Source organism: Syngnathus floridae, chromosome 16 (assembly GCF_059516105.1).
Source record: "Syngnathus floridae isolate MCC-2025c chromosome 16, RoL_Sflo_1.0, whole genome shotgun sequence".
NCBI classification, from domain to species: domain Eukaryota; kingdom Metazoa; phylum Chordata; class Actinopteri; order Syngnathiformes; family Syngnathidae; genus Syngnathus; species Syngnathus floridae.
In genome coordinates this window covers 254,326-278,732 of record NC_142428.1, presented here as the reverse complement: position 1 = coordinate 278,732, position 24,407 = coordinate 254,326, and the positions used below count along the sequence as shown (strand labels likewise).

Below are 24,407 nucleotides of genomic sequence, written 5' to 3'. Positions count from 1 at the left end.
CACAAAAGATCACTTGCTGAAATGAGTGATAGTATGTTTGTTGTTATTAATAATTATATGTGTTGAAGTGAAGACACCAGTCGCGTAATTTCCCACTGTAGTTGGGAAAAAGAGAAATGCCATGCAATATCCAACCTTATACACATCTGTTAAACCTATGGCGTTGTTGTTTTTTTGGTTGCATTGTCACTTTATCACTTAAACATTTATATTATTTTTTTTTTAAATGCACAATGGCCTATCGCTAGTGACTTAGAACGTTCATCAACTGGGTGTAAAAAAATACAATATTTCAGCAATATGCACATGCAGACTAATTACAACGAGTTCTCCAAAAAAATGACTCAAATTGGTCCGTTCGTTGGCTCTGACGAAAGCGCTACCGATCGAATTAAGGACTAATAATTGGTTGATTCGTTGTTAAAGGCGGGATCTGCGGATGTTTGAACGGCGGATTGGACGAAACGGATGCCAATCGGACTTTGCTCGGTGCCGCCCGCTCGCTCGCTCGCTCGCTCGCTCGCGACTCAGTCTGGCGTGCCTTGGCGTGGCGTGGCGTGGCGTGGCGTGGGTATTGTAGCGCCAAGCGAGAGCACGGGGTGTGGAGATCACTTTAAGGAGAGCAAGAAAAAAAGGCAAACAACAACAACATTGACATGTTACATATCTTATTGTGCGCGCGCTTAAGAGTTTTTTTCTGGGCTCTGTTTTGCCGCCTTGTGTTTGGCGTATTTTTTTGCTGCTTTACGGCCGAGTGCTGGCTGTTTCCTTGACAACGCGAGCAACTGTCCGGGCAAAGTTTGGATTACAGCAAGTGTTTTGCCCAACATGTGGAATAAGCTGTATATTTGTCCACAGTAACCATTTGAAATGTTTCCAGCACCTTTCTGAACGGTTTTGAACTAGTTCCGGGCGTCTTGGACTATTCAACCATGCGACGAGGGAACTGGGACAACGCGAAACAATAGTGAGAGAGAGAGAGAGAGAGCGCGAGAGAGAAAGCTCATCCGTCCGTGGGAGGTGGATGCCTCGCGGCGGCTTTGTTCTGTCCAGCGTGGAGACCAGCATCGACGGACGGACGGACCGACAGGGAGCCAAACTCACGCCATGGATGGGACTCTTTCCGAGCTGCTGGCAGCCTTCTTGGAGTCGCCACTGGTGTTATGGGTGAGTTTAGGTTGAGTTGAGTTGAGTTGAGTTGGCAGCTGTGAACAGCACTCATCTTTTGGTTCGAACTTGCTACTAGAACACCAGCGCGGTATCTTTCCATGGAAGGCCGAGGCAAAAGTCAAGTTTTGAATGAAAAGCAAACGCACACTGATTGGGACTTCTATTTGTGGTGGTTGCAATCTCGTTGAGGCCCTCAAATCAAACCGGACGGACTCCAGGTTACTAACCCTATGGTACTTCCTGTTTGCCCTTGGCCCACATCCTGTTGACCTTTTGGTGGCCAATCACCGTTTGGTCCTGATATTTTGCTTTTCTTTTTCACAGCCAGATGTGCTCATGCTTTTAAAAGTGCTCACTTTGCCACTTCGAAGAAGCTTCATTTTCTTTTCATATTCTTTAGGTGCGGACATTGGGTCCACTGGGGTCTTGTGACAACGCCGGCTCGGAGGAGCGTGTCAACATGTTCGTGGAGCTTGTGGATGGCGTCTTCCTGCACAAGATCATGACGCAGATGTAGGTAGCACCTAGTGAGAGTCTTGCTGATTCAGTTGTCAAAGGGACTTTTTGGGACCGGATACGCTGCTGCATGATTGGTATCCTGCGCGTGTGACTTTCTGCAACCACATCCTGACTGGCTTGTGAGCGTCTTGGCCAGATGTGCTCGTGCTTTTAAAAAGTCTTCGCTTTGCCATTTGGAAGAAGCTTCAGCCAGTGGTCACAAAAGTTTGCCAAATAGTTTCATCAGAGATGCGGCTCAACTTATTCCCGATTCTTTTGTTGCATTCATTCAGTTACTGCCCTCTTCGTTAAGGAGCGCAGCCACCAGGCTTTAATAATAATAATAATAGTAGTAGTAGTAATCATCTGAAACCACCAGAAATGGTGTCTCCAATCACACCACATGTTCATGTCTGTCTTCATTGTTTCCAAAACATTGTAATAATGCTATTGTTCTCCACTCCCTGAACTGACTGCCCCCCCGCGCGCGCGGAGGATTTACGGTTTGTAGTATACAAACTAGAAAGTAGGTTAAACAGGGGGAGGTCAGGACCGAGAAGCTGTGAGCGTTATTATTGCTAGGTCACTCAAGAAGTCACCCAGTAAAGCTGCCGTTTTTATTTTATTTTATTTTTTTAACTCCAAGCTTCAAGAGTGATAGTAAATTTGTTTTTAGAGACCAGGAGACTTTGGCTAGTTGTACATACATTTTTCAATCGCCACATTGCAAAATTTGGACGCCGGCGCGAGGAGCCCAGCCCAACTACGTCTAGTCGGAACTTGTCGACCTCGCGCACCAGCTCCAGCTCCGTCCATTGGGCGCTCGACGGCAAGCCCCACCTCAAAGCTTGGCTCCGTAGCGGTGACCCGCGTCTAAAGGGATCCGGGGGAAGGAAGAAGGACCCGACCGTAAATATAAACGGCCATCATTTTTCCAAAAGTGTATTCCCCAGACGGCAGGTGACATTTTCCAACACTCTCACCAAAGTCATAGGCGTCAAAGTCAGCTCATGTCCCAAATAGCCAAGTCAGGCAACCTTTCACACACAGTTCATATGCAAATGAGCCTGGCACACAGTGACATGTATTAGCATAAATCCTCGTTGTGAACAATGGGACTTATTTTATTGATCTTGGTCTGCAATGGGAACCGCCGACATCAATCTAAAGCTCTCGCTGTGCGTCTTTGGTTTCCATAGTGACCCCGGTCCAAACAACCAGAGGCTGAACAAGAATGTGAATAATGACGCGTCGCTTCGCCTTCACAACTTGACCCTTCTCACGAGACACATCAGGACCTACTACCAGGTATGCGCACTCACCAGTCCACACCACCGTATTGGTCAATCGCCATCAACCCCGCTGTCCCCAATTGCACCCATCGCATGACCAAGATTCAACAAATCGATCTCTCTCTCTCACACTGTGACATTTTCCCTTTTGATCTTAAGACTTGCTTTTTGGAAGTATTTTAACAGACATCAAAGGTATGATTATCCATCCGTTCGCCCTTCCTACTTTGGCCAAATTACAACGTGCTCCTTTTTATACGCGTTCATGGCGAAAATCGCGTGGCCGGCCGGGGCCGCATTGGATTGTTTACGAGTAAACATAGACTTGACATGCAATGTGAGCTGTGTTGTGAGGCCAGAGCCAAGTGAATATTGGGTTGAGTTTTATACACTTAGTAGCTGAGCTCCAGCCCGTCGAACAAACACACCCAGCCAGCCAGCCAGCCAGCCAGCCCTTGACTAGAGTGGCACAGTCTCAAAGTTCAGTTTGATTGCACACGGTGTCATTCACGTCACTGTGGCAGCGGCAAGTGCAAATGTAGTATCTCAAAGGGGAACACAAAAGCTTTCATCAGACCTGCTATGATCATTTTGCTGCTGTTCCTTTTTGATGAAATGAGTCAAACGTCTGTGGCGTCGACAGTGGCTGGGATGTCAAGCGGTTAGGAAGAGGCCAGCAGCCACTGATCTCACTCTCTCTCTCTCTCTCTCTCTCTCTCTCTCTCTCTCTCTCTCTCTCTCTCTCTCTCTCTCTCTCTCTCTCTCTCTCTCTCTCTCTCTCTCTCTCTCACACCTCTCTCTCTCTCCCTTTTGTGTAACAAGAGATGGATCAGATCAGCCAGCCGCTCTGGAGACGCTGGCCAAAACATTCGCGCCGGTTCGAAAACAAACGGAGCGAGCAGCGGCTCGTCCGAGTGGCTCGGTATTTCTGCTTTCTGCACTTGTCACCGTGGCGTGTACCGGAAATGTCACGGCGGTACCGACCTGTCGCTTGCCAATAAATAGAAGGCTTGCGTCATGCTCGCCTACGCCACCTTCACTCTCCTGGGTTCCTCTGGAAAGTGCAACAAAGGGCTGGCATGTTTTCAACGCCGTACATATCCTGTGGCCTACTTTGTACAGTGCTGTGCAAAACGAGTCCCGCCTCCCTTTTTTGTCTTACTATATTTCAGATCGTCAATGCAAAGCTCACAAAGATAAACCAAGTCAAAACTGTTCGAGTGGTGCTCACGCTAATACTTTTCCAATGAATACAACATTTCTAAAGAGACAGCTTGCGGCTGGCTTTGTGATCCTCTGATACTTGCCACCATCGTATTGATCTCAGATTAGATCGATAAACCCGCAGTGTGCGTGGATTAGGGGTTTGGGTGTGTCTGTGTGTGAGAGTGTATAATAAGTAGGTCATTGTTGCATCATATTTTGACCTCGTGTCAATTTCAAGTGTTGGATGTTCAGTGTGATTTTTGCAAATGTATTTCATTCTACAAAGATCACATTATTCCATTACATTTATTTTTGCTTTTATTTGTGTCAAACTGGAAACAACCAATATTTATTGGCTGAACAGTCCAGTCAATGATTTGGATTCAAGAAACATGATTGAGACCGTGCTGGTTGGAAGTGAACATTTTCTGCCAAGCTCGAATGTGACTTGTATGTTGAAATGTTAATTGTAGCTCAAGCTCCAAGAGCAGCTGGTGATCAGCTCGCATGTTTTATTCACACCGACTATCAAGTTACCTCCGAGTCTTAAGGACAGTGAAATTGTACCTGCGAGTATTGTGATGCCTCTGAGCCTTCACTGCGCCACACCGCACCGCACCGCACCTTGTGTCACTTCAAACAGGCCCGTAAGCTGATGCCATCGTAGATGACTTTCAGACATCCACCTATTTTTTGGAACTTGAAAATACTATCCAATGACTCAAAAGTGATTTTGAGCGCTGGTGCATTGCGCAAGTGTTCATAATGTTGCGGCTGCTGTTAGTAAGATGCTATGTATGGATGGACGGCTGGATGGATGGATGGATGTACGGCTTCCATTTCTTCCATAATCATATTCGTATCTTTTCTCAACTCCTCTGTTCCAGGATAGCCTTCAGCAGCTGATAGTGATGCCTCTTCCAAATATTCTCTCCATTGCCAGAGATCCCTTATCAGGTTGCCCACGCATGCACACACACACACACACACACGCTTTTCATATTGAATTGATAAATGCTTACATTTCATTCCCTTAATGGTGAGGATGCTGTTTTCCAAAAGTCCAACTTTTTTTTTTTGTCCACCCCCCAGCAAAGAGCATGGAGGAACTGAAAAGAATTTTACTGTTGATACTTGGCTGTGCTGTCCAGGTAACGCACGCACGCACGCACGCATGCACGCACACACACACGCAGGCAGGCAGGCACCCACATACACGCCCAGACAACCAGTCTCTCCCAGGAAGAGTATTAGTGTCTGTTTAGTTTTTCATGTCTGAGCAGAGCCGATTGCTGACGCTGCTAATGAGATACCCAGCGAGACTCACGGTGGATACTTTTCTACTCTGACGTGGCAAACATAAATGAAAATATATATAAATCACAATTCATCTTTTCTTTTTTTTTCTTTGTGGAACTTTGACACGTAGCAGAGTCCGCTTCCATGACTCTGCAGCCACCAAACACTTTTCAGTCTCCGCAGTTGCTTTGCTATTGTCCTTCCAAACCAATTGTTTTCTCCTTCCCACCTGGTCTGGTCTGGTCTGGTCTGGTCTGACTGGTTACAGGAAAAAGAAAAGCTGGAAGAAGGGAGTGAACAGGAAGACAGGAAGGGCTTTCTTGTTGATGTGATGAATAGCTTTTTGCTCAACTGAGGCTGGCCACAGCTAAAAAAATAAAACAGCCCTGATTTTTCTTCTGCTGATTTAAAAAAAAAAAAAACCCAGCTTCCAATTCAATGTGTCTCTTTCTAACAATTGGAGTGTTTGTGTCTAGTGTGAGCGTAAGGAGGAGATGATTGAAAGAATCAAATTGCTGGACATTCCGACCCAGGCTGCCATCGTCTCGCACATCCAGGAGGTCAGTGAAGACGTAGTCCAAAACATCAAAGTAGGACCAAACCAAAGTATCTGTCTGTTTGCAGGTGACCCACAACCAGCAGAATGTTCTTGATCTTTCATGGCTGGAGGAAGGAGCGGGGCTTGCACAGGAAGAGCTGGAACCGTTGTCACGCAGCATGGCAACATCTCTACAACAGCTGATAGCGCAGAGAGACAAGGCCAATGAGGTAGGTAAGAAAACAAATGAAGGCAAAACCATCTCCCGGCATGACAGGGCAAAGTAAGTGGCCAAAAAGCTGCATCAAAGCAGATATGCCACGGACATTTTCAACATTTCATTGGATTCTTTTGGCAGACAGACAGTAGGTTGGCTATAAAGAGAATTGATTTCCACCCTTCTAGGTCATTGTGGATCTTACCCAAGAGAGGGACTACTTGTCCAGCCTGCATCCCCAGGAACGACCAATGGGCAGTCCAGGCCAAGTGACGACTTCTGGAGGCGTGTTAGCGAACAACAGAGGAGCTGCCTTGCCCGTGGCCAGTCTCACCAAAGAGGAGAAACAGCATTTATCTGTCGAGCTCGCCGACACCAAGGCCAAGCTTCGCAGATATCGACAAGAGCTGTGAGTCGGCTCGAGGCACCGCATACGTACTACTACGTGAATGCGACCGACGCTCTGTGTGCAGGGAAGAGAAGACTGAGCAGTTGATGGATTCCAAGCACGAGGTGGAGCATCTGGAGCAGGAGCTTCAGAGACTTAAACAAGAGGTCAGCTTCACTTCTCTATGCCTCATCATCATCATCATCCGAATCACGCGTGAACAACGTCGCCGACATCATATGCTTGTACTATCAAAAACGGCCTCCTGCATGTGCATGTGGATGTACATAGTGCATAGTGTGTGTGTTTGCGTTTGGTTCAGAACCAGTCGCTGTCTTGCGAGGCTCGCTCCGTACGAGCGTATCGGGACGAGGTCGACGCCTTGAGGGAGAAAGCGGCCCGGGTGGAACGACTGGATACCGAGTTGACCCGGTGTAAAGAGAAGCTCAATGATGTTCACTTCTACAAGACCAGAATGGAGGTGGCCACAAAAAAACATACATACATACATACATACATACATACATATGTGTCTTTATTGCGTGTGAGCCTTTCTTTTCGAGTTGTGGTATTGTGTTTGGTTTGGTTTGCTACGTACGTCCGTATCTACACGACTGATGAAAAGCTAGCTATCACAACAGTGGAAACATTCCCAATGCTTCATGGGCAACAGTGTTCAACACAAGTCTGCGATCTCAAACAACTTTGATGGACTCTGTCATCTCGACTGCTTTCAGGAGCTCCGTGAAGACAACCTGACACTTCTGGAAACAAAAGTTTTGCTAGAGGAGCAACTGTCAGTCTCTCGAGGGCGTTGTGAGAAAGTTCACGCTATGGAGAAGGACAACCTGCTGCTACGAGCTAAAATCAATGACTTGGAAATGGTACTAGCGGTATTGCATACTAATTGCTAACCCTATCCGACAACATTCGGACGATTGAGCTTGCCGACACACCGCTCGTATTGGAACCGACAAGTGGTCCTAAGAGTTGCTCTTGTTTGCCTGTGCAGGAGAGGGACAACGAGCGGCGGCGCCTGGAGGAGCTGCTGGAGGAGAACATGCTTCTGGAGATTGGCCAGAAACAGAGCATGAACGAATCGGCTCATCTGGGATGGGAACTGGAACAGCTGACCAAAAACCAAGACAATTCAAACTCGGAGAGTAAGAGAAGCCCAGCTCATCTTGCGTTCAAATGGTCCGCCAACTCTGGCTTCTTCCATTTTCTGACGCAGCTCGCAAATCCTTTGTCCACGAGCTCAACGAGTGCGTCTCCAGTCGTGTTTTGAAGCTGGAGAAAGAGAACAGGGAGCTGCAGGCCTCCATTGAGAGACTCAAAGAGGACAATCACCACCTGCAAGAAAAGCAGCTCCATAGCCAAGAGCTGGACAGGGAGAACCAGGGCCTCAGTAAAAAGGTCCGAAAATATCTACTGAAAATGGAAAGAGGGCCAAGGTCCGCTGCTACCCTTGTCCCCGTTTGACTTGGATTCTGCATTTTGTCTCTCTCTCTCGCTTAGTTGGAGCGTCTTCAGGGCTTGCTGGACCAGGAGAAAATGACCAACCAAGACATGGAGTCCCTTGGAGAGGAATTATTAAAGGAAAAGCAACATTTGGAAAGAGAACTACATGCTCTCAGAGCAGACAAAGATAGGCAGGTAAATGGTGGGAACACACTCGGCGAGCAGTTGTCCTCCGTCCGCCATGCCATGCCATGCCATGCCATGCCATGCCATGCTGCCATGACCCCTAACCCTAACCAAACCCCAATCAACTTTGGCGCTTCTTTCGTGCTCCCGTTTCCAAAGATTTCCCAGTTGGAGAGCGAGAAGCAGCATCTTTCTGACGCGATGGTGTCGCTTCGTGAGCGGGCTCAGTCTCACAGTGAAACCAGAGTCCGGGAGGTGGAAGCGGAAAATCGCCTTCTGCACCAAGGCATGAGCCAGACCAGCGCCCGCTTGGCAAGTATGGAAACGCAACTTGTTCTTTCCAAAGGAGAGCTGGACAGGCTGAGGGAAAGGGCAGAAAGATGCAGTGACGTCGAAAGGGAGATGGCCAAGGTGGAGAGGAACAGGGATGCGCTCAGCAGAGAGGTAAGAGATGCTTAGATTCCCCGAGTCAGGCACGCTTCATCCATGTACGTACGTAAGTACGTACGACGTACCACTTGATTCCCCAAGAAAACGGATGGTCAACGTTTGGCTCTTCAGGTGACATCTCTGCGCGCTTGCAGCGAGAGGGCAGAGTTTCTCGAGAAGCAAGTGTCCTCCCTGGAGCAGGAGGTGCACAGAATGAAACGGGAGGCAGAAGACGCTCAGCAAGGGCTCCAGCGACTCAAGAAACAGGAAGCTGAAAATGGCCTCCTCACAAAGGACAACTTGGACCTCCGCTGCTCTGTGGAAAACCTGCGCTCCTCGCTCCTCGCAAAGCAACAAGAAGAACACGAGGTGCTGAAGGAGACGCAAGAGCTGCAGAGGCGATTGGAGGAGGTCGGAGGGGAGCTGCAAGCGGAGAGGAAAAGAGCAGAAAGGCTGGAAGCCAACGTCACCGCACTCAACCAAGAGAAGCATCGCTTCCAGGGCCGCATGGAGAGGTTTCAAGAGGAAAAGGAAGAAATGGAGAGAGAGAAACGGGAAACACTGAGTCGGCACCAAGAGCTGAGGAAGGAAGTCGAAGGTCTCAGGCAAGAGCAGAGGAGGAGAGAGGAGGGTGACCAGGAGAGAAGGAAGATCTTATTGGACCTGGAGCAGTCTGAGAAGGGAAGGAAGCACCTGGAGAAAGAGACTTGGAGGAACAGAATGCTACTGGAAGCTAAGGAGGCGGAGCTGGAAGAGAAGGCCACGCAGTTGGCTGCCGCAGAGAAGGACGGTGGAGAGATGAGGAAGGAAGTTCATTTGCTAAAGGAGGTGGCGGTCAAGGCCAAAGACTTGGAGAGGGAAAACAAGGAGCTGCACAAACAGGCCACCATTGACAAGAGGACTTTGCTTGCGCTGAGAGAGGTAAGACCAATTGAAACGAGGAGAAGAACGGGGACGTGGGAGCGAGCGAGCGAGCGTGCGTGCCTGCCTGCGTGCCTGCGTGCGTGCGTGCGTGCGTGACGTCACGTCACTCTCCCCTGTGCAGGAGTTGGTGTCGGAGAAGTTGAGAGTCCAGCAGCACAGCGTCGAGTTGGAAAGACTCAACGAAGAACTGGAAAAGGTCGGACTCAACCGAGAAAGACTCCTGCAGCGGGAGCACGTGCTGGAAGACAGGTTGCCACATACCCTACCTACCAAGCGTACGCTGGCTCGCTCACCTTCTCCAATTCAGCCAAGTTGACCTGTGCTCTTGTGCGTGTCAGCAAATACAAGCTGCTCGAATCCCGACTGGAGGAAACGGTCCAACAGGCAATGAGGATTAAAGAGGGCAAAATCTGCGCTCTGGAGAAGAAAGTGGAGGAAAGCCGCACGCACAATGCCACACTTCGGAGCGAGCTGGCTACTGTGAGTCAAAAGAAGAAAAAAGAATGTTGCCCCAAATAGCGCAATCAGGATGAAGGTGGAGATGTGTAGGACACGGGTAGCAGCAATACAGGCAATTGTTTGATTGTCATTTTGCTTCAGGCTTTGGAGAACGTATCTACCTTGCGTCAGGAACAGGAGAGCGACAAAAAGCACAAGTCGCCCGGGTGCTCGGAAGGAGAAGGGCGGAGGGACTCGGCCACTGCCGAGCTGCTCCGGATCAAAGATCACCTCATTGACATCGAGAAGAATGTAAGAAGGATCTTTTGCTTTGTTTGAGGAATTCCTATTGTGTCATTGATGCTTGTTCCCGTTCACTTCATTGCTCCCAAATTCGATCGTTTCCTCCTTCCTTCATATTCCCCTTTTCTGAGTGTCTTGCTATTTTGCCTAGAATGCCTCACTTGAGACTCAGAGCACTTTGTTGAAGGAGCAGCTTAAACAACTGGAGAACCAGAACAGTTCGCTTAACAACCAGATGGTGACGCTGCAACGACACACCACAATGCTGCAGGAGCAGAATTCAGCTCTGCACACGCAGACGGCGCAACTTCAGGTACACGCGTCGTCTCTCGCTGACAGCACCCGAGTCACTTTGAGCGTGACAGCCAATGGGGTGTTTTGACAGCTTTTTCAGCTGTGCTGCGAAGAGCATTCGTTTTGGGACATGTCGATTTGGATCATGCAGGGCTTGGCATCTTTAAATGGCCAAAGAGCCATTTGTCTCGCACAGACAAAAAAAATCCTTTTGAGGATAGGGTTAGGCATAAAATGTACGCTTGTGTGTTGCATTTGAGCAAGCCACTGCAGAGCGTTGGTGTCATGGCTCTTCCTGCCCTGCCCCGCCCTGCCCCGCCCCGCCCCGCCCTGCCCTGCCCCTAGGTGGAAAAGTCGACGCTGTCTTCCCAGAGTGCATCTCTGATGGCTCAAAATGCCGTGTTGCAAGGCCAAGTCGGCGCCTTGGAGAACGAGGTGGAGTCGTGGCAAAGACAGCGAGAGGAGGCGTGGCGAGGGAGAGAAAGCGTTCTCAATGACCACGAGCGCTTGCTGAGTGTTCACGAAAGGCAAGCGCACGAGTACGAGCAGCTCATCAGTCAACACGCTGCTCTGAAAATCAAGCAGAGGACGCTGGAAAGCGAGCACAGAACAATGCACAGCAAGTACGTTGCTTATGCGTTTGCCAGCCCCTTTTGTGCTGGTTCATTGTGAAAACAAACAAACAAACAAATCTCTATTTGATTTCTCTTTGCAGATATTGTACTTTGTTGCAGCAGAAAGAGAAATGGGATGAATTAGAAGGGCGGAGTCAGAAGGACAGGGAGGAGCTAAATCAAGAGCACCAGAAAAATCGCCTACTGCAGCAGGAGAACCTTCAACTCAAAGCCGAAGTGGACAGGTAGGTACATGCTGCCTGCCGCTCAAACATTCATGAGTACAAAGAGCGCATGTGGGAAATTGACTTCCAAAGACATAGTTTGGAATTGAGTTTCTTTGATTTCAAAACATTTTGGCAAATGCAACAACATTTTTAACCTTTATACAAGTTAAAAACAACTCATTCATATTCAGTGGCAGGCTGAGTGAAAGCCCTGCCCTGCCCTGCCCTGCCCTGCCCTGCCCTGCCCTGCCCTGCCCTGCCCTGCCCTGCCCTGCCCTGCCCTGCCCTGGCCTACCCTGCCCTGCCCTGCCCTGCCCTGCCCTGCCCTGCCCTGGCCTACCCTGGCCTACCCTGCCCTGCCCTGCCCTGCCCTGCCCTGCCCTGCCCTGGCCTGCCCTGCCCTGCCCTGTCCTGCCCTGGCCTGCCCTGGCCTGCCCTGCCCTGCCCTGCCCTGCCCTGCCCTGCCCTGCCCTGCCCTGCCCTGCCCTGCCCTGCCCTGGCCTACCCTGGCCTACCCTGCCCTGCCCTGCCCTGCCCTGCCCTGCCCTGCCCTGGCCTGCCCTGCCCTGCCCTGTCCTGCCCTGGCCTGCCCTGCCCTGCCCTGCCCTGCCCTGCCCTGCCCTGCCCTGCCCTGCCCTGCCCTGCCCTGCCCTGCGGCAGACACATTGCTGCCTTCAATGCGGCTAGAAAAAAGTGGAGGAGGTGACCAGGACAGTTGACACCACTCATTAGTTCTTATGTATGTATGTATGTGTAGGATGACACACAGCAACTCCCAGCAAAGCCAGCAGTGCAGTGCGCTACAGCAGCAGATGAATGAACTCAAGAGCTCATTTAGCAGCGCCCAGCTGGAAGTCAATCGATGGACGGCACGCTACGACTCGCTCATGGAGCAACACCGGGGCCTGGACCTCACTATGACCAAACTGGACAACCACTGCGAGGTAAAAAAAAAAGGTTCTAGTAATTAGGAGAGAGTGTTTTGCCAAGTCTTGAATGCATGCGTTTGCATCCAGCTTCTGAGTCGCCTTAAAGGGAACCTAGAAGAAGAGAATCATCACCTCCTGAGTCAGATCAACCTTCTGAGTCAGCAAAACCACACTTTGCTGGAGAGAAGCATGGAGAGCAAAGAGCTCTATCATCAGGAGCAGAAGCTCTACATGTAAGCACGCACGCACACCCATGCGTTGACACCCATGCGGTGACACCCATGCTTTTTAGAGGGAACAACACTGTCCAGTGTAGTGGGAAGCCTTTTCGCCATTGTTTGCAAAAACAACACGCAAAAGAATGTCTCGTTTCTTTCTTTCTTTCTTTCCTTCTGACTCTATTAGTGATAAACTGAACGCTCTTCGACGTCAGAAAGAGAAACTAGAAGAGAAGATCATGGACCAATACAAGTTCTATGACCCTACACCAAAGAAGTAAGTGCTGTTGTTTCTTGACTGATGTCATGGCCAGACAAAAAGATCAACTATCAAAATAGATTGGTCAAGAAGCCTGCGCATTTGGGTGAAGTGACGACAAGGGGCCACTTTCCCTCCATCCTGCCACCTTGCCAATCAAAGTTAGCGAGTCGGATTTGAAATGCAAAAGAACACCTATTTTTCCAATGAGCTTGTCAATATGTATATGTGCCCTGGCAGAACCAGTTGAAGCTTTGCTGCTATGAGAAGAAAATGTACCGCTGTAAGGTTGTATGCTTTTGGTCGGTTGCTTGTTGTCAGGAGGAGTCAATGGTCTGGCGCCAAGGCTTTGGCCAAACTCATCAAACCAAGGAAGGAGAGCAGCAGGGAGCGGGACAAGGAAGGGGCGGCGGCTCAAGAGCGAGAATGGGCCAAGGGTGCCCCTGACATCCCCCTACCTTCCCCCCCTCCTTTGCTCCCGCCAGAAAGCCCACCTCTGGGCCCTCAGAGGACAGCAAGTGACAATGGCCACACCCACAATAAGCATCAGAACCACGGCAGCAGCCCAAGCCTGGCTCCCCAGAGTCCAGCGTTGACGCCCATCGGCCGAGGTAGGGTTGTTGTTGTTGTTGTTGTTGTTGTTTTTCAGCATGTCATGTCTATACGTATGTCCAATACATACTCTGAGTCATGACTAGGTAAGTATGTATTTGGTTGACCTTTCACTCACTGCTGGCAGGTGTTGAGTTGAACTCATCCATCCGTCATAGCATTGTTCATCTTTTGTGAGCACTGGCAAGTTTATAGAAAGTTTGTTTTCAATGAATACTTTGGTGCGTACGCGTGCGTGCGTGGGCTGGCATTTCATGATCTATGTTATTCCCATGCATGCCATCTCATTAAGTTCTAACAGGATCACCATTTTTCTTTTCATGTACTCACATCGTGGTTTTTTCTCTCTTGTCTCCATCTCTCTCTCTTTGTGTCTCTCCATTTTCTTACCCCTCAGCTCTTCCTGGCCCGAAACGCTTTGGTTTTTTCCGCAGTAAAAGCCAAGACAAACTTCTTCCGTCCCCCTCCCCGCACCCCCCCCTCTCTCGCAGCAAACGACTTCGGTTCTGGTCGTCCACTGACGTCACAGCGGACCTCGTCACTAGCCGGTCCATTTGTGCCAATGGAGTGTTCTAACACCCTCATCTTGGTCTTTTCATACCGCAAACGTCGTCATCGTCGTCGTCATCATCATCAGTCATTGACTTTCAGCATTTCCACACAAAGACTTACAAATTTCATGAACACCAACTGGCATGATTAGTTTTCATCACTCACATAGTAAAGCACCCACCAAAGTTGCACTTATGGCCAGCCAGCCAGTAATACTAGTAAGTCATGTGTCTGTGTGTGTCTGCGTGCGTCACGTGTCACTGTTTCCACAACACAGCCCAGCACAGCACAGCACAGCACAGCAAGCTTGCCCGCCTGCCCTGCCCTGCCCGGCCCTGCCCTGCCCGGCCCTTCAATGTTTTTGTATCTGTATAAATATTATTCATTTGGAGCTGATTCTGGAATGAGCGGTCACGGTCGGTAATGCCATCACTTGTCATTGGACGGGGCCGCTGTTGTGTTTGCGTCACAATGCCTTGCTGCAGTCATTTGTCTTGAATGCAGTCGGCACAAGAAATGTTACCGCAGCAACCGGCGGCACCCGCTGACTTATTAGCTGTCGGCTCTTTGCTAAACCGGCCGCTAACAGACACCAACATGCCAGCCGGCCAGCCGCTTTAGCCCCCGTTCGAACCTCTCAGATGACTACGAGCTTCCAAAAAATAGTCATTTTCATCAGGGTGCTGAAGTTCCAACCTCTCATCACTGTCTGTAGCTTCTGAGATGTGACACATTGTTGGGGTAAAGACATTGGCGTGCTGATAATTGGCATTATAAAATGCAATCTGCCTTGTCATTTGTTTTGCTGGGCACTGCCCAGGTTTGCCTTGCTTGCGCCGTAACACTCCTTATACTCCAGCAAACATTTGATAAGAAACACATTGAAAATAGGCAAGGCTAGCCCTAATCATTGTGTGTATTTGCAATTGTCTGCTTGAACTAATAATGTCACACATGTATCCCTGCCTCCTTGCCAAGCTTTGCTTCTTGTCGCTGGAGCCGTGTTCACGAGCACACTCGAAATAGTCTGACATCGTCTGATCGCTCCTGTCGTCGGTCAGCAGGTGTTGGCGACCGAGGACGAGGGGCGTATCGTTGCGGCGCACCGGGAGGCAGCAGTGACAGTGTCAATGGAGAAGACGGACCAGGTGATTTGTAACCCCCCAAAAAGTGTGTCGTTCTTTGTTCACACAATTTGCTCTCCGTGAGTAACCCCGGGTGCGTGCGTTTTTCAGGCCATGCGCAGAGCCACAGAGCTCGTAGTTCCACCCCCAGCCATCATTCATCTTCGGTTGCCCTCAGCGCCTTCAATGCTCAACTGGGACAAGGCAGCGCTTGTAGGCCCAGAGGTGGGACAGCACAAGTGAACCAACACAAGTGCGCCCAGAGTTGTGAGCGTGCTTTTGTAGGCGACCAAGACCAAGAGAGGCAACGTGGTCCCGTGGGATGCCGTCCGGGATCAGCTGACTTTAGCCACCGCACCTCCAGCTCCAACTCACCGGTCAACTGCAAAGGTACTGACCATTTCTTTTCTTCCAAAAGGTTTTAGAAGGAAGGATATGTATACGTATCCTTAAGTTCTTCTCGCGCTTGAGACCGTGAGAGAATCTTGTCTGTTAAACAATTCAGACCTCAAGCAGCCAGCGTCTGACCGTGTCGTTGCACTTGACGTTGGGCCGGTGACTGATCTTTATTTGTATTTTTTTTGGTCCTTCAGATCTGGCGTCCGACTGCCACCTCCGGTCAGCGAGCCTGTCCAGCGACGACGTCAGGGGCCTCGGCCAATCGCAGCAGACGTTGTCCCGCAGCGCAACTCTCCCGTATGATGAAACACCCCAGAGGGCCCAACCGCAGCGTGGAGGCGGAATCAGGAGTAGGGCTCGCCCTTCCTCTCCTGGAAGTGAGATGGTGACGTTGGAGCAGTTTCTGCAAGAGAGCACCCTCAAGTCGTCGTCGTCGTCGTCGTCACCGCAAAGGGTGAGAAATATCGTCATCAATCTTGCGTCTCGTTGCTTTGCACCGTGAACATATATATCATAATTGTAAGTATGTTTTCAAACCTGCAATCCAATGGGTCTTAAAAGCCACAGAGAACAAATACGAGGAGTGTACGGATGGAGGCCAGCTGGAATGGTCTTTTCAAAAGGTTCTCATCCACCGCCGGTGCCCTCTTGTGGCTGAGGAGGTCAATGGCTGGCTGGCATGGCTGACCATTGTTTTTCTCTCTCTCTGTCCATGTCGAGCTATTAAGAAGCCTCTCAAGCATTGAGATGCAAGTTCTTTAAGGACGTCATTGTTCATAAGGTGGCATTGTTAGTTTCTTCCTACTCTGGCCGTCACAAATGAACCGATTCCTAATCGATGATTCCGACAAGATAGAAGAAAACATTGTGGTCATTTTGATTTCCCCGTAGAGGAAAAGCCACGGTCGGTCTGTGCTTCGGTGCAAGAACTCCATTTGGTACACCGGATGGATATCAGTTGCGAGTACTTTGGATATCCGTAGCGCTTGCTGCTATCCGCGCTCAGATTGCTGCCTGAAGAAGATCGATGCTTTTCAGCTGAGCCAACTGAATTTGCTGTCACTCTGTACTTCTATGATGGCACTCGCTGACACAAGTTGAATCTATCTGTTCTGAGGACTGCAAATCCACTCTTACATTCCGTCCGGTCCGGCCAGCTGCATTTTGGACCCGGCCTCAAATCACAGTCTCAGCAAACGTAAAAGCTGTCATGATGTCCGATTGGAAAAGGTGGTGGTGAGAAGCAGATCCAATTGACAATCACCCGAGCCTATGGGACATCTTGCCCTTCTTCTAAATATCAATGCTCCCATGGAATTGAATTGAATTCATTTGACTTTGGCAGGGACCTTACTAAGCTGCTCAAATGTTCTCATTTAGGTTGGAAGCAGAGAAGACTTTATGCCGGAATACTTCAGCAGAAGTCCAGCCTCCCCAGGTCCCGGGGGGCGAGATCAGGCAACCCCCACCAGCTACGTGGCGCCCACCGTACACGCATCAAACACGCAGAGGCCGGGCCAAAGCGTCACGCCGTCATCGCAAGCCTCCGGCCGACGACCTGCGACCCAAAGGAGCGACCCGTCCCTAAGCAGGACATTCAGTCTGGCCTCTGCCGATCTGCTCCGCTCCGACGGGCCGGAGGCTTTTCACGGAAACCAGTCGGACGCCGTGGTCCGGAGGCGAGGGGCTAATGGAAGGGAGAGGCCGCTGTCTGCCCGTATGGCGAGCGATCGGGGCGGCGGCGACGCCGGCATCCTCAACCCGCCCGTTCACCATTCGTCTTCTCTCACGCTGCAGACAGACGGATGTGTGGAGAGAGAGCGCGACAGAGGAAGGAAGGAGGGCCTTCCTTCGTCATCTTCCGTTGCCATGGTAAGCCCCGTGAGGGCCGTGCTCGCCGCTCAGCTGGACCCTGCCTCGGAACACGGAGAGGAGCGCGCCGGTGACAAAGATAGTGAGAGGGCGAGGTGCGACTCTGCGGAAGGGCCAAAAAGCACACCGGCTTCCCCTGACCCCAACAACGACCCCCAGACTGTGTGGTACGAGTACGGCTGCGTCTGAAGCCAGCCAAGACGCAATATTTCGTCGAGTCCAAGACGAGAACTCGGACCGCAGTCCATTTCGATCCAGCCTTCCCACTTTGGGGATCATTTGTGGAAATGAAGCCGGATTTTTACAATCGCTCCCGAGTTGACCTTTGATTTCAAAGGCTGATGCTGAAACATCACATGGGTAGTTTTAGTGGGTGCTGAAATGGAGAAAGAGAGAGAGACAGAGACAGAGACATGGGAGGGTGGGGGGCGTGAGCGTAGCAAAATAAACTGTGGGGAATGGAAGGCCTCTGGAAATGAGGCTCAGCCCGAGTCAACACGACGCCACGGTGGAGTTCGACAAGCCACCAAACGCTTGATTCAGGGGGATTGGGAGCCATCATACGAGCGAGCGAGCGAGCGAAGGAATGAACGAACGCTCGCTCGCCCCACCCCTTCGACACTGCGGCTTTTGCACCGGCTAACAGGAGAAACATGATGGGATTTTGAAATGAAAACATCCAAATGTGAAGGCGGTGGTTGAGGTGTTGAACGATCGACGCAAGCTTTTCTGCAAGCTCATTGGAGCTACATAAATACACCAAGCACTTTGGCAAAATGCCTGAAAGTGCAGCATTTTTAGCCCCTTCCGTGTTTTTGGAACCTGAAAAACGAAGGTGAAAGTTTGGCATGAGCTTGAATCTCCTGGAAGTGGTTCATTTTGAACATCGCCACATTCCCCCATCCCATGGAAAAGGTTGTGCAAAGAGGATGAAGAGGCAGCGAGAAAGGTGATGATGATGATGATGTTCCTAAATGTCCTGTTAATGAAGCTGATTTTCTGCCCTTATTTATGGACTGCTGCTGCTGCTGCTGCTGCCTGGAACGACAAATCTTGTTGGCGGCAAAGACTGAAAGCTACAAGATGTTTACACTGGAAATGATGATGATGATTTGTGGGAGCCGTCTTTTTTTCTTTCAGCCCCCCCTGTGGGCTGTCAAGCACATTTCTACATGTATGCAACACGCGAAGTGATTGCAAATGGACATACTGGAAACGGAAATTGCGGCTTTTGTAAACTTTGATGAATTGCACAGTTGAGCTATCAACTAACCGCCGGGCAATAATTCCGCTGGAAATGTGGCTATTTTTAGATGGTGATACTAATTAAAAGTAGACGTAAGGGTAATTAGTGGCTGATATGCTCCAATGTGACAACCTGCGCTCGATGTCAGTGGCGTTGCTTTCACTTTCCTGCCTTTTACTCAGCTTTCTGACGTCTGCGCTCAAGGCAGGCTGAAGTTGCTGATGTCAGAAGAAAATAAATTCAATTCCTCCAGGCTATTCTTTTTGGAATCACGCACACACACACACTGTGTGTCTGCCATTATTACTGCTCTTGTGGCTGTGCATGTGTTTGCATTGCTGCACTTTTTTTTTTTTTTTAAATGGTTGCACGCAAGGTTGGTTTGCTATTTGCCCCACCAACCTGTTAAGTTGCCTCCCCGCCTGCCCTTGGTGGTTGGCACGCACGCGCACAAAATGAACATTCATTCCAAAAGTGTAGGCGCGAGCGCGCGTCGGAAGGAGCGCGCGCGTGCGCGATCACGACGCAGTCAAACAGAAGAGCGCAGACAAGGAGAGAGCGCGAGCGAGCGAGCGAGCGAGCTCAAGACCATTTCGACGCAGCATCGGTGAGTAATATTGGCCTTTTCTCCTTCTTGCATGAAAAGTATACGATCAATCATGCATGGGTACACTTCTGTTTCTATAAATGACTTCTATTGTGTTTCATAGTTAAGGGGCCATTAGTGGTCAATTTACAGAACAAACAACTGAGGCTGGCTGGCTGGCTGGCTGGCTTACTTTGGATTACATTGTAGCCCATAAATTGCCTTCCAGGCAAAATGCTCTAGCCAGCCAGCCAAACTCTGTTTTACAATCTTGAAATCCTGCTCAACTAAATGTATATTTGGACAAAATGTGCTTTCCTTTCCAATTTAGAAATACTAAGTGAATGAAATACGTACGTAGCTCGATGTAAAGGACACACCAAAGACCTCAAATGGAATGATTTGTAATGTTATTGCCTGTTCCAGGCAGATTCAATAGCAAATGAGATACGGCAGCTTGAGAAATGCACAGTGGCTTAGAGCATACAACTCATCTCCAACATGAACAAAAAGTGATGGTCGTGTCATTTCTTTAGACTTGCCCTTCCTTCCTTCCTTGGATCATTCTTTGTAATGTCTTTAGAGCAACTCTTTGGGCACCAGTTTGATAGAGTGCAGTCTTTCTTTGTTGACATGAACATCATCAAGAAGGCCATCTCATTGCTCTAAAGACATCAAGAAAAGAAGTCAAAGGCGTGCGATTACAATGACTCGACTCCCAACCAATGCCGATCACGTCTTTTTTTTTTTTTTTTTTCCCTTGCTACGTCGCAACATCCCGTTTACGCCGGCGAACTTTGGTGATAATAGTCTGTTGCTCCAAAGGGTGGAGTCGAAGTGTGTCAGCAACAACAACAAAATCAATCAAATGAATAAAGTCCCGTGCAGTGGAGTGGATGAAAAATGAACGTGGGCTGTCTCATATTTTAGGAGCATTTGGAGGCAGTCTGGAGCCTTGGCGACTGTGAAATATGGACGAGGCTCTGTCGGAGCTGCTTTGCTGTCGCTGGTCTTGTATCCGTGCAGGTAGGGAAGTCCCGATCACACCCTCATTTGCCGCCGCCACAGCTTTCCTCGTCCCGTCCAGCACGTTTCCTTTCTTTCCTCTAGGGCGACGGACAGCAAGGAACTTTAGCAAGCATGTCCAAGAAGCAAAGGCAATGAGGAGGGCTTGAGGCCTTCTTTGAGTTGAGTTGGCGTGTCCGAGTGTTTTTTTGTGTGTGGAGAAGTAGATCCAGAAAGAGAAGCCTGTGCTGCGCTGCGCTGCGCTGCGCTGTGCTGGTTCATTATGCTTGAGGAGGGCATTATGAACTGCACCGTCAGCCATGAAATCCACCAGTACCTCTTCTGCTTTGTGTATATCTTTCTACTACTGGTAAGTGTGCGCCTATTGTAAATATTTACGGAGTTCTCGCATATTTCCAAAAATATACCGTTATTTGGACAGAATGTTTTCAGAACGGCTATTGGTGTTCCATGACATGACCAGTACAGCATTGTTGAAGCAAGAAAAAAAAGCTGGCTGGCTGGCTGGCTGGCTGGCTGGCTGGCTGGCTGGCTGGCTGGCTGGCTGGCTGGCTGGCTGGCTGCCTGGCTGCCTGGCTGCCTGGCTGCCTGGCTGCCTGGCTGCCTGGCTGCCTGGCTGCCTGGCTGCCTGGCTGGCTGGCTGGCTGCCTGGCTGCCTGGCTGCCTGGCTGCCTGGCACAGGATTTTGCTGATATCTGTTCATTTTTCTAATCGCCGCTGTCACACCTGTCTTCCTTATTTTAGGTGGGCGTTCCCTGCAACCTGTACTCTCTGTACCATGCAGTACTGCAGCTCAAGCAAAAGAATGAGCTCGGGGTTTATTTGATCAACCTCACCGTGTCTGATCTATTATACCTGGCATCATTACCACTCTGGCTCCAGTACTTTTTCCAGGTGAACTAAAAGCAACCATTCAGTCACATAAATGTACGTATCTCCGTCCTACTTGCGCTTTTGTACGCCTTTGGCGGCTTTTGGTTGCAGGATGACGACTGGCGTCACAGGGAATGGTTGTGCCAGTTGTGCGGCTTTCTTCTTTACGAGAACATCTACATCAGCATTGGCTTCCTGTGTTGCATAAGTCTGGACCGCTACCTGGCTGTCGTTCACCCTTTGAGGTCAGCTTTAAGATAGTATGTACGAGTTCCTCCATGTTCTAGCGAATCAGAAAAAGAATCGCTTGTGGCATGACCGTTTGCCGCCAAGAGGCTATTTGATGAGGATCCTTGTCGTGTGCTGATAGGATTGTGCTGCTGCTGCTGCTGCTGCTGCTGCTGCTGCTGCTGCTGCTGCTGCTGCTGCTGCTGCTGCTGCTGCTGCTGCTGCTGCTACTGCTACTGCTGCTGCTGCAGAGTTGGCTTGAATGTCATTGTTGTGCAGGTTCACCTCCCTCCGCTCCATAAGCGCAGCCTGCCTCTTTAGCGCCGTCATCTGGTTGAAGGAGATTGCGGTCGGCGTGGTTTTCTTCCGCCATAAAGAGCTGAGCAGAAATCCCAACAACCAATCGGTGTGCTTTGAGCACTACCCAATGCAACCTTGGGAGTATCCAATCAACTACTACCGCTTCACCATTGGTTTCATGTTCCCGCTGGCCATCCTGCTGGTAGGAAGACTCTTTTCTTCTGAGCTCCCAATTCCATGTCACTGCCTTCAATGGATCTGTCTGTCTGTCTGTCCGTCTGTCTGCCTACCTGTCTGTCTGTTTGTCTTCCTGCCTTTGTGGCTGCCTGCCTGCCTGCCTGCGTGGCTGCCTGCCTGTCTGTCTGTTTGTCTTCCTGCCTTTGTGGCTGCCTGCCTGCCTGCCTGCCTGCCTGCCTGCGTGGCTGCCTGCCTGCCTGCCTGCCTGCGTGGCTGCCTGCCTGCCTGCCTTCCTGCCCGCCCGCCCGCCTGCCTGCCTGCCCGCCCGCCCGACCGACCGCATGCCCGCCCGCATGCCCGCCCGCCCGCCCGACCGACCGCATGCCCGCCCGCCCGCCCGCCTGCCTGTCTGCGATTGGCTGCTGCTGCCAACCAGTGAAAATGGATGGCTCACTCCTTTGATCATTTAGTTTGAAGCGTAAAAGCATTTGGAGTCTTCAATTGAAGCGACTGCTAAATGTTTGTATTTCAGATCAGCTACCTGTGCGTGCTTCGTGCCGTGGGCCAGAGCGCGGGCACCCAGCCGGATCAGAAGACCAGAATCCGACAGTTAGTCAGCAGTACGGTCCTCATCTTCCTCATATGCTTCTCGCCTTACCACGTCTTTCTGTTGGTACGCACCGTGCTGGAGCGAGACTGCAATTTTATCACAGGTAGGCTTGGGTGGGTTTCAACGGAGCGATCTTTTGACTTGGTCCAACGGCCGTGTCACGTCATCTCTCTCTGCTGTGTTCTTATCTTCGAAGGGATTTTCAACTATTACCACCTCGCGCTGTTGTTGACCTCTTTCAATTGTGTGGCCGATCCCGCTCTCTACTGTTTTGTCAGCGAAAGTGCCCGCCGAGGTCTTTCCCGGGTGATTTTTCGACCGGCGACAAGAGTGGTGTGTTGCTGCCTTGGCAACTGCAGTGCCAAAGCCACCATCTCTGCCACAGACTCCCACCCTGAGGAGAACAACACCCAGGAGGCAGTGGTCACTCTCCATCGCATCGGCAAGAATTGCAGAAATACCATTTTAATCACAGTGGATGATAAAAAAATCATCATACCGTTAAGCTTGCAAAATAGCAACCGTACTTTGGAGGAGAACCACAAGGCAGAAATGATGTGATTGGGCTAGATGGATCCAAAGAACAAGGAAGGTGCCAACCTCGGTCGGGACAGACTAGCATCGCAGCGTGCCGCTGACCACTGACCACTGCTGATGCTGCTGTGTTACATTCTTTTTGTTATCGTTGCCGTCTGAATCGCTCCTGCAGACCGAGCGACCGAGCGACCGAGCGACCGAGCGACCGACCTCCACGCCCTCCCTCCCTCCCTCCCCTTTGACCTCCCTCCCTCCCCTTCTCCCTCCCTCCCTCCCCTTCTCCCTCCCTCCCTCCACTTCTCCCTCCCTCCCTCCACCAATTGAACGGACCTCAAGACACGCGACTTGATCAATAACAGACTGTTTGCACTTCATCCATTACAATACAACACTGGTTCTGAACTGATCTCAACTTTACAAGGTTGCAAAGTTAAGATTGAAGATTTTTCTCGTCGTTTAAAAAGCTCTTCCGAAAATACATGTACCGTATTTTGAAACATAGTTTCACGTCAGTTTGACATCCCATCCCGATTACTCGTCTTCTTCTTAAGCTTCTGATTCCTGTTTTCATTTATACTTAGACATATATGTAATTCACACATTTCGGCAGTCTCACTCTAATAATTGATATGATATATATAGAGATAATAAGTTATTCCCCGCAGACTTGAGCACAGTTCAATTTGAAGACACAACGCTTGTGTAACGATGCAGTGTTGTGGTTGGCTGAAAGTATGAGATTATTTATTATTTTAGAAAAAAATCATTAAACAGTGGGCAGGTGAATTTGGGAAATTAAAGTCCTCTTTGCTTGTCAGTGTATTTGTTTGTGGAACTGAATCCTTCCTGTGGACATTCGCCAATTTGCGTGTTTGTAAATAGACTGCTGAAGAAGCTGAATAGTGATGACGCCCAATGTGACAGTCAGTCTGTCCGGACGGACGGACGGACGGACAGTTTGTCTGTCAGCATCCGAGTGTGTGTGGGAGTCTGCACGCGTGCGTGCGTGCGTGCGCAGTGTAATCACGTTGGAAGACATTGCTTTCGTTTAGCAGGAAGTCACGTTCCATTTGGGCCGTGACGGGGTCAAAGTTGACATGAAGACGAGCGGAGACGAGCGGAGCAGTCCGTCGGAAGGATCAGTAGCACTGTATTGAACGTCGTTTCCGTTTTGACAATTGAATCTATTTGATGCGTATTCGTTTCACTGTTCTTCACTTAAATCATTAATGGCATGGGACATTTGAAAAAAGAATAAACAAAATGTAAATAAATAAACTACAACAACAAAGTTAAATCATCAAGAATTCGCAGCCCCGGAAGCGCCGACGTAGCGTCATTTCCGGTGCGACCCGGCCGCACTCGGTGTCCCGTG

The 24,407-nt window shown here is 50.0% G+C and overlaps 2 protein-coding genes across 7 annotated transcripts; both read left to right on the top strand.

Annotated features, from left to right (window-relative positions):
• The first annotated feature begins 522 nt into the window (after window positions 1-522).
• On the top strand, window positions 523-18,952 carry ccdc88c (coiled-coil and HOOK domain protein 88C). Of its 6 annotated transcripts, none has more exons than XR_015863356.1 (31): window positions 523-1,167; window positions 1,571-1,683; window positions 2,868-2,976; window positions 5,054-5,123; window positions 5,259-5,317; window positions 5,942-6,025; window positions 6,090-6,233; window positions 6,409-6,629; window positions 6,694-6,775; window positions 6,931-7,089; window positions 7,346-7,492; window positions 7,621-7,771; window positions 7,843-8,024; window positions 8,127-8,264; window positions 8,415-8,699; window positions 8,817-9,605; window positions 9,730-9,857; window positions 9,947-10,088; window positions 10,209-10,358; window positions 10,501-10,662; window positions 10,989-11,266; window positions 11,359-11,502; window positions 12,242-12,428; window positions 12,501-12,646; window positions 12,819-12,908; window positions 13,212-13,501; window positions 15,116-15,202; window positions 15,290-15,568; window positions 15,772-16,031; window positions 16,958-18,398; window positions 18,518-18,952. XR_015863356.1 is itself a non-coding variant. In XM_088400166.1 (31 exons), the coding sequence occupies exons 1-31, from the start codon at window positions 1,108-1,110 to the stop codon at window positions 17,636-17,638; spliced, it is 5,757 nt and encodes a 1,918-aa protein (XP_088256292.1). In that variant the 5' UTR covers window positions 524-1,107; the 3' UTR covers window positions 17,639-18,952. The 6 variants fall into 6 exon arrangements, 3 of the variants coding, with proteins under 3 accessions (XP_088256289.1, XP_088256292.1, XP_088256291.1); XM_088400166.1 differs by having other exon boundaries at window positions 524-1,167; window positions 15,290-15,403; window positions 15,464-15,568; window positions 16,958-18,952; XM_088400163.1 differs by having other exon boundaries at window positions 16,958-18,952.
• A 132-nt stretch (window positions 18,953-19,084) lies between these two features.
• On the top strand, window positions 19,085-24,374 carry gpr68 (G protein-coupled receptor 68). The gene is made up of 8 exons (XM_088400174.1): window positions 19,085-19,302; window positions 20,212-20,307; window positions 20,392-20,656; window positions 21,052-21,201; window positions 21,292-21,425; window positions 21,688-21,910; window positions 22,418-22,598; window positions 22,692-24,374. Exons 3-8 carry the CDS (start codon window positions 20,570-20,572, stop codon window positions 23,054-23,056), a joined length of 1,140 nt encoding a protein of 379 aa, XP_088256300.1. The 5' UTR covers window positions 19,085-19,302; window positions 20,212-20,307; window positions 20,392-20,569; the 3' UTR covers window positions 23,057-24,374.
• Window positions 24,375-24,407: the final 33 nt, after the last annotated feature.